Source organism: Poecilia reticulata, linkage group LG9, assembly GCF_000633615.1.
Source record: "Poecilia reticulata strain Guanapo linkage group LG9, Guppy_female_1.0+MT, whole genome shotgun sequence".
Taxonomy (NCBI): domain Eukaryota; kingdom Metazoa; phylum Chordata; class Actinopteri; order Cyprinodontiformes; family Poeciliidae; genus Poecilia; species Poecilia reticulata.
The window spans coordinates 34,041,034-34,049,655 of record NC_024339.1 but is presented as its reverse complement, the minus strand read 5'-3'; the positions used below and the strand labels follow the sequence as shown (position 1 = coordinate 34,049,655).

Sequence of the window (8,622 nt, the reverse complement as noted above, 5' to 3'; positions counted from 1 at the left end):
CGGCGTCCAGCCACCGGTTAACTGGTGAAACGTCCAGCCAGTGGTTAACTGGTACAGTGTCCAGCCACCGGTTAACTGGTGCGGCGTCCAGCCAGCGGTTAACTGGTACAGTGTCCAGCCAGTGGTTAACTGGTGCGGCGTCAAGCCAGCGGTTAACTGGTGTAGCGTCCAGCCAGTGGTTAACTGGTACAGTGTCCAGCCACCGGTTAACTGGTGCGGCGTCAAGCCAGCGGTTAACTGGTGAAACGTCCAGCCAGTGGTTAACTGGTGTAGCGTCCAGTAAAACCTGGATCCGTCTCCGGTCTCGTCTCTCCAGCTCTGGGAGACTTTGACGAGCCGCAGCGCTCCACCATATCGATGTTTGGAGTGCTGACCATCGCCGTGAGGATCTACCAGGACCGCTGGGGCTACGGGATCTACTCTGGACCAATCGGATCAGCCGTCTTCATCATCACCATCAAATGGGTGAGTGATGCGGTTAACAGTTAAAATTTAACAGAAGTAATTTTTGTTATTTAGAGTGTCATTAGAGGACAATGTTATTTATGTATCTATAATTGTCAGTTTCAAACTAAACGGTTAATTGGCAAGCTAAATATTTAGCTTGCCAATTAAACGTAAGGCGTCACCTTACAAGGGGGCGTGGCCACGACAGCTAAATATTTAACTCCCTGACTAAATATTTATTTGGTAAACAATTAGCTGAAACTGTGACATTTATAAATGAATAAATATTATAATTACAATATGCTTTTGAAAAGTTAAAAGTTATGCCTGACTAACTCAAATAATTAATTTCCGACCGTGTAAAGACTGAAGAACCTCTCCTGATATTCTGGAGGTTCTTCTTTCCCCTCCATGATCTGCATTTGAAAGAGCTTTTATTTTGATAGTGCTGCTTCCAGTGGGCCAGGTTTGTTATTGTCTGGTTGATGTTGTGCTGCTGTTCCAGCTGCAGAAGATGAAGCAGCTGAGGGCCGTCTACCCGGACAAGAGCGTTTACACGCAGCAGGTCGGTCCAGGCTGCTGCTTCGGCGCCCTCGCTCTGATGCTGCGCTTCTACTTTGAGGTGCCTCATCGTGAAAACAAAGCCCAGCCCACTAGATAAATGTCTGCCGCTCATCTGCGAGTCGATTGTTTGGGTTTTAATTACAGAGTCTGGCTGTCTTGTTTTGGCCTGCAGGAGTGGGACTACGCCTACGTCCACAGCTTCTACCATCTGTCTCTGGCCGTGTCCTTCGTGCTGCTGCTGCCCAAGAAGAACCGCTACGCCGGGTCGGGAGAAAACGCCGCAAAGATCACCTGCTTGACGCTCTGCTGCTGCGTATGTCACATTCACAACCATACTCAGAGCCTGCACGAGTATTCACGGGAAGCAACAATCAGCAGCAAGCACACGAAAGATGCTAACTAAAAAACACAGAAACACGAAAAAAAACGTTGGAATAGGAAAATGCTGCTCCACAGGAAATGGTACCAAAGAGAAAACAAGAGTAAATATGAAATGTGGCTAACGCTAGCATGCTAATCATAAACATTAGGCGCAACACATAGCCTTCATGTGACATCACACGTCCATCTTGGGAGGTATCTGTAAATAACTTGCTGTGGAGTTGCTACGAGCCACGAGGTTAGCATTAGCTCTCGTCTTGTTCATATCTAACTTATAAACAACTTAACACTTTGCAACTATTATTACTGCGTCACAGTTTCCGAGTACTTTACCTCCCTGTGTGTGATAGTAAAGATAAGCATCAGTGACATTTACTGGAGAACTTACTGCTAAAGTAGCAAAATTAGCTTAGCTAATGTAGCTTTTACCTGCTAGCTAAGACAGACATGTAGCCTGTATGTTTGTTGCCACATGTACTTTCTCTGCCAGTCACCAGAACCTCGTTATTCACATGAAGAGTTCGTAGTCCTTTACGAATCCGTTGAAATACGGATTGTATGGTAGCAGTGGTGAACGACGATGTAGTCGGAGGCAGCTAAGGAGACAAGTCACCGATACGAGTCGATCCCAACAGCAGACGTTTAGTTGATGTATATTTTTTATATTTTGATATATACATCCTGTCTGTTGGTCTGGAAGCCACGGATCATCTCTGCTTTGTGCTGCGTCGCCTACCAAGATGGCGCGGATCACATCCAGTGCAACCTTGTGGGAACTAATGAGCGGAAGATGATGCTAAGTGCTAACGGCTAATGATGCATCCATTTGTAGTCGGAACTCAAATTTCCTAATCAGAAATAATTCATCCATATGGGTTTCAATATGGCCGCTGCTGGCATCAGCAGTAAAAGTGATAAAATCCCAGCGACGTTCAGTTTGAGGCTGGAACATTTCAGCGTGTGGTGGGTGTGAAGACTTCAGTGAAGTCTCTAGTTTCTGTTTCTTTATCTCTGCTCTGTTTGCTCGCCAGACAATGTCGCCGGGTTCTTCCAAAGAAAAGACGAACAAACCACAGAAGAAGAAGTCGTCTCGGTCGGTGTGGCGACTCCCCACGGAGAAGCTGTGGCCCCGGGGGTCGGGCACCCCCACCCTGCCGGTCTGCGCCCCCCCGCCCTCCCCGCCGGTCAAAGGGACGAGCGTCAGCAAGCTGAAGGAGCTGAACGGCTGGAAGTGAAGCGGCGGTCAGCCGGGCGGGCCGGCGGCGCTGGATCGGCACCAAGCGGCTGTCAGGACTCAGGAAACCGACCCGCATGTGGATTTTCCTTCCTACACAGAAACTGCGACCTGGCTGGTTTTCTGTTTAAGCAGCCATCTGAGGAATCCGCCAGCGACTGGAAGACAGATGATAAACAAACAAAAGTGACCCGATGTAAAACTCTGAGGTGAATTAGACGTCGGATCAGAACCGGGACGCGCGAGACAGACGGCCGAGACGAGCCTGTAAAACTGACAGCGCGATTTATGAGATGATCAGACCAGCAGATGGTTTATCTCTCCAAAATGGATAAATTGTGTTCAGAGATGTTCCTCTGGGGAAGACGGCGGTCTGCGCGCCTCTTCCTTCTCCTTTCCATCGCTCCTAGAGAGGAAGCTGAGTTATTAGACTGTAAAGCAGAGCTGGGCGTTTCATCCGTCCTGCAGGTGCCAGAGACGTCATGAGGACATCAGTCTGTCTCTGGAGTCCTCATGTCTTCTGGAGGAGCAGGTGGACGGACTCCTGCCGTCGTCTGTTCCTGCTCAGAGCCACACGGAGGAAAAACACGACACAGAATCACTAGAATAAAGTCAGAAAATTACAGAAAATAAGTTCAATGTTAAGAAAATCACAAAATATTCTCTCAATACTACAAATTTACTCATAAATTTATCCTCGTACGTCTTTTTTCTTGTTATTTTGACTTTATTCTTGTAATATTATGACTTTATTCTTGTAATATGACTTTATCTTCTTATTGTCCTGATTCTCCGTCGTTCACGTCTCTCTGTGTGATCCGGTATTTATTTCATGTTGTTCTGATGTGTGTATTTTTTAAATAAACTGATATTTTAACGAAGCGCAGCAGCTTTTAACGTCTCCGTTTCTCTGAGAAATGCTCCGACCGCCACATACTCCAGTCCAGAACCTCTAATCTAATTGAACAGGAACGTACCGGGTTTCAGTGGGAGCTGAGCGCGTCACCTGTCCTGAACCCGACCCAAAGGCTACAAACCCGTCCGGCTTATCTCAGACCAAACAGTCTGCGTCCGCGGCCCGCCCGCCTTCCCGCCCGCCTCCCCCCGTCAGGGAATGCGTTGACCGGGGGCCAAGCCGCCGGCTCCGCGCCCTGAGAGGTGTTTGTGTCTGGGCCCTGACGGGTCGGTAAGGCGAGCCGTTCACTGCCCCACTCGGTGTGAAAAGCGGCTCCTTCACCCACACGCAGCCCGGACCGGGACCAAACTGGGAGGACTGGACACCAGCTGCTTCCTGTGTGCTGGACTGGTGGGACGGGGATGTGATGCGTTCACTGATCTAATAATGTCATAATTATCATTGATGCTGAATTTTGTTGCATTAGTTTTTCTCTGGGTTGTTGGGATGTCCTGACGTTTTGTTTCCTCTCAAGTCTCAGAGATGCTTGAGATAAAAACAAAGAAGTTTGTGACCAACGAATGCAGGATGTATTAAAGTCATCCAGGTGAAATCTTCCAGGGTCGTGTTCCAGAAAGAAAAAAGAACAAAATGAAACTAAGAAATGTTCTGATGAATTAATGTGAAGCTGCAGGTCGTTACTTTTATAAAAATATTTTTTTTTGTTGTGCGTTTATGAGGCGGATGATCTGTGAGAAGATCGTCGTCTTTCCTGAGCTGCTGTCTGAAGAAATGCACCAAAAACAGCCAATCAGAACCAGGAGGCGGGTCTTAGCGCTGCTAATCACCCTCATGAACGAGCTACTAAATGTGCTAATGCCAGAGAAACAACTTACCATTATAGGAAAACCTTTTATCTACCTTCAGATAAACTGCTGGCCATCCTAACTAGCCTTAGCATTCACAACAGGCTACGTGGCGCACACAAAGGCTGATTGACAGCACTAAGACCCGCCTCCTGGCTCTGATTGGTTGTTTTTTAGTTCGTACTAGGAGAAATGTAAGAAAAAAATGTTTTATAAAAGTTGTGTCCTGCAGCTTTAATGCCAGCAGAGTCCAGAGAAACTTCCTCAGATGTTCAACCTGAACGTCCTCAGAGCTCAGAGCGGGGACGCCCTCTGGTATGCGAGACGCGCCGCAGCTCCTGCTCCGACCGGGTGTGTGTGTGTGTGTGTGTGTGTGTGTGTGTGTGTGTGTGNGTGTGTGTGTGTGTGTGTGTGTGTGTGTGTGTGTGTGTGTGTGTGTGTGTGTGTGTGTGTGTGTGTGTGGGTCAGCTGTTACCACAGCTGCTGTTAATGCTGCAGGTCAGCCGCCTCACGCAGCTGCAGCCACAACACGTCTGCGCTGCTCAAACTGATTCCCAGGGATGAAACCACAGAACAAAGATGAAGAGATTTTTATTTCCACAACGTTTCTTAGAGGGAAGGAAGATAAATAAATATGGCTGCTCATCCTTCCTTGTTTTAAACTTTTTAATTATTGCTTTCTATGAACTAATTCCTTGCAGCTCTTTCCTGAGCACAGATTTACTTTTCTTGCATGTTCTCTTGTCTTTCCTATTTTAAAAAGTGACAGAAAAATCACTTTTTAAAATGACTTTAAAAAGTGATTTTGACAGTCCAGTTAAAAACAGTCGTAGATGATAGATTTGAAATTTGTGACCATTTTAAGCTAAAGTAAAAAGATGATTTCTTGTTCAAGTAGATTTTACAGTAAAGGTGTGTCAATATACAGCAGGTGTTATTAAAAATAATAATTATACTAGGATTTTCTTCACAGTTCATGAATTAGAGGCTATAGATTTTTATACACTTTTCAGTTTGTGATTAGAAGCTTCAATCAAAACTTTTTTCTATTTTAAAGCTTTTTTGCAGGATTTTTCTCAACACTTTTTTATTTTCAATATATTTAAATAATTTAACCTTTTATTTCATAATCTGTTATTTTTCAGTGTGTTTTTAATTCAGCCATGTTGAGCAGAACAGTTTTAAATTCAATCTTCAAAGTTAAATAAAACTAAAATTACAGCCAACCGGCTCAAGCTGTGGCTCTGCCGCCACCTGCTGGACAGAATGCTGCATTACAGCTGGAGTCAGAAATGGCGTTTCTTCATTGCTGGAGGTTTTTTTACACATCATTATTTGACTTCTGCGTTTTGTTTTGTCTTTTTGTGTCTGTTTGGTGTCAAACTCAGTTATTTTGTAAAATAAAAAATAAAAACTTAACAATCAGAGACATTAGCACCTGAAATGTTTTGTCTGAATTTTCTGTTATTTTTAGTAAAAAATGCTGAATCACATCAGCTTTTCTAAGTGGACGCACATTTTTATGTCCTGCAAATATAACAAATATGTGACATGGAAGATTTATTAAAGTGGTGTTCAAAGTGCGGCCCCGGTGGCTATTTGTGGCCCTTGGAATGACTTTGTGTGGCCCCTGATTGACTCTCCAGAAAAGCCGACACAGTGAACACTTCCTGTAACTTCTGTAGGATTAGACTTTAAAATAAACGCATAAAATGGAAAACACTACAGGTGTTTAATTGGATCGGTGACAGCGCTGAATGATTTTAAAGAAGTAAAAACGTTAAACCTAACAGCAGAGCAGGAGTGGACGTGAACGCCGGTGTTATTTTTCAGACGCCAGGCGGCTCAGACTTGCTGGCGGCGGGAGAGTGGATGCGCTTTGCTGTTGGCGGCCACCGTGAGGCGCTGGTGCTGCTCTAGCGCAGGACGGGACAGACGGGGATGAACGACTCCACGGCCTCCTCCACCTGAGCGACGCGGTCAGCAGCGGCAAAGGAAAACAATCATGAAAGATTCACATTCTGAATATTTTTTTGTACTTCAGTTTGAGCTGCTTCTAAAATCAGGACCAACATTTTTAAGCCGTTTTTAAGATCGTGTAGTTTGGTGTCTGGAAAATGAGCTGCTTCATAAAAACGTGCCTGTCGTTGAGTCACAGTCAGCACTGCGCTGTTACCTAGCAACTCAAGTGGAGCTCCAGCACATTTGGTCAGCTGGTTTTACAGCCGAGTGTACAACGGCTGCTGGAAAGGAAAAGTGTTTTGTTGCCGACTTGCCATGCAGAAACCACTTGCTGCATTTTTATTGACTGTGCAGGAGATTCCACTTGTGCTTCTCAACCATGTGCAGCTGTATAATTGCACATGTGTTTGCACATGGGAGTGTAAACGTTAAGCTGAGGGGCGTGGCCAGCCCCTCAGCTGAGTGACGTGGCCAGCCCCTCAGCTGAGGGACGTGGCCAGCCCCTCAGCTGAGGGACGTGGCCAGCCCCTCAACTGAGGGACGTGGCCAGGCCCTCAGCTGAGGGACGTGGCCAGCCCCTCAGCTGTGGGACGTGGCCAGCCCCTCAGATGAGGGGCGTGGCCAGCAGCAGCTAATGTGGCTTTACATTTTTAAAAACTGGCCACACTCAGATCTCATTATCTAGGAATGATTTTGTGCCAAAACTGCAGCGAACATGTTTTGCGGCCCTGTCTTGCGCCCGTACCTGCAGGAGGGCCGAGGCTGCGTTCTGCAGGTCCTTCCTGCTCACACACAGGCTGAGCTGCTGAGCAGCTCCAGACAGGCTCAACGCTTCGCCCTCCGGACTCTCAGCGCTCACAGTCAGGCTGCTCAGACTTTCCTCCAGGCTGGAACAAACCCGACAGGCACACACGTCTGTCTCTGAGGCTGAAACCTCATCGAGTCTAGAAAATCGACGTCAACTAATTTTTGTAATTGATTAATGGTTAAAAACTCAAAGGAGGCAATTTGCTGAAAGAACAACACACTCAGAACTGTACAGAAAATATATACATCAGTGGTTCTTAACCTGGGTTTGATGAACCCCAGGGGTTCGGTGAGTCGGTCTCAGGGGTTCGGCGGAGCCTCTGCTGACCGCGGAGGTAAAGACACACTTGTGTAAAGTCGTGATGACGCCCCGCTTTGCCATCACTTGCTGCAGAGGATCACGTTACATTGCTTAGCCAATCAGAGGATCACGTTACATTGCTTAGCCAATCAGAGGATCACGTTACATTGCTTAGCCAATCAGAGGATCACGTTACATTGCTTAGCCAATCAGAGCTGCGGAGGAGCCCTGATTGAAGGAGCTCCACTCTCAGCAGGGATTTGAACTTGTGTCTTTATTTACTTCAGCAAAGCTCACAGTTTTTACCAAATTCTGTAGCTTTCGGTGAACTTCTAGATCTGCTCCTTAGTTGCATCTTTTCGGGGTTGCTGCTGCCTCTAGTGGCGTGGGGGTGGTAACACAACTAATATAATTACGTTACTAAATCAGAATACCGCAAAGTATTTATTATTTATTATTAGTTTTTCATTCTCTTAAGAATGTAGAGCTAATTAAATGACCTAAAGACCTTAAAGTGGTTCCAGTTTCTCCCGATGGCCAACCTGTTGACACTGTGGCACATTTTAAACACCTTGGGTCGTTCCTGGACAGTCGGCTCAACTGAAAACACTGACTGTATGTTGAAGAACTGATCTCAGAGACTCCACCTTTAGGAAGACTTGGTGATCATGCAGCGTCACCCCGATGTCTTGAATTTGGCAGGGGGATCATATTTATCACTGCAGATGGGTTCAGTGAAGGCGCATATGAAACCGGTGGGTTCGGTTCCTCCAAGGAGGTTAAGAACCACTGATCTACATTTTACATTTCGCTGCACAAACGAATAAAATCTTATCCAGTATTTTTGGTTTAGTTTATTTTAATATATTTCTAATATGAAATAAAGAAAACTGAAACCGTTAAATTAGAAATTGGCAGAAGGTGCCAATTTTTTTTATCCTATTAATTGTCAGGATAATCAATTAATCGTCAAAATAATCGATTAAGCACCAGAATAATTGATTAATCGTTAAAATAATCGATTAATCACCAGAATAGCTGATTAATCGTTAAAATAACCAATTAATCACCAGAATAATTGATTAATCGTCAGAATAATTGATTAATCGTCAGAATAATTGATTAATCACCAGAATAACTGATTAATCGTTAAAATAACCGATTA

The 8,622-nt window shown here is 45.3% G+C and overlaps 1 protein-coding gene and 1 long non-coding RNA gene across 3 annotated transcripts in view; one reads left to right on the top strand and one right to left on the bottom strand.

Annotated features, from left to right (window-relative positions):
- mymk (myomaker, myoblast fusion factor) overlaps positions 1-2,716 on the top strand; it is a 6,034-nt gene extending 3,318 nt beyond the window's left edge. Inside the window, exons 3-6 of one of the 2 annotated variants that reach the window (XM_008419512.2) lie at positions 317-465; positions 953-1,069; positions 1,184-1,324; positions 2,424-2,716. In XM_008419512.2, coding sequence (XP_008417734.1) covers positions 317-465; positions 953-1,069; positions 1,184-1,324; positions 2,424-2,627 — 611 coding nt within the window. In that variant the 3' untranslated portion in view covers positions 2,628-2,716. The remainder of the gene's footprint in view (positions 1-316; positions 466-952; positions 1,070-1,183; positions 1,325-2,423) is intronic. The other variant, XM_008419513.2, reaches the window with a different exon arrangement.
- A 3,384-nt stretch (positions 2,717-6,100) lies between these two features.
- Positions 6,101-7,262, bottom strand: LOC103470834 (uncharacterized). The gene is made up of 2 exons (XR_534535.1): positions 7,095-7,262; positions 6,101-6,354 (listed from the first exon to the last, which is right to left on the bottom strand). It is a non-coding gene; the product is annotated as an uncharacterized LOC103470834 (long non-coding RNA).
- Between the last annotated feature and the right edge of the window lie 1,360 nt (positions 7,263-8,622).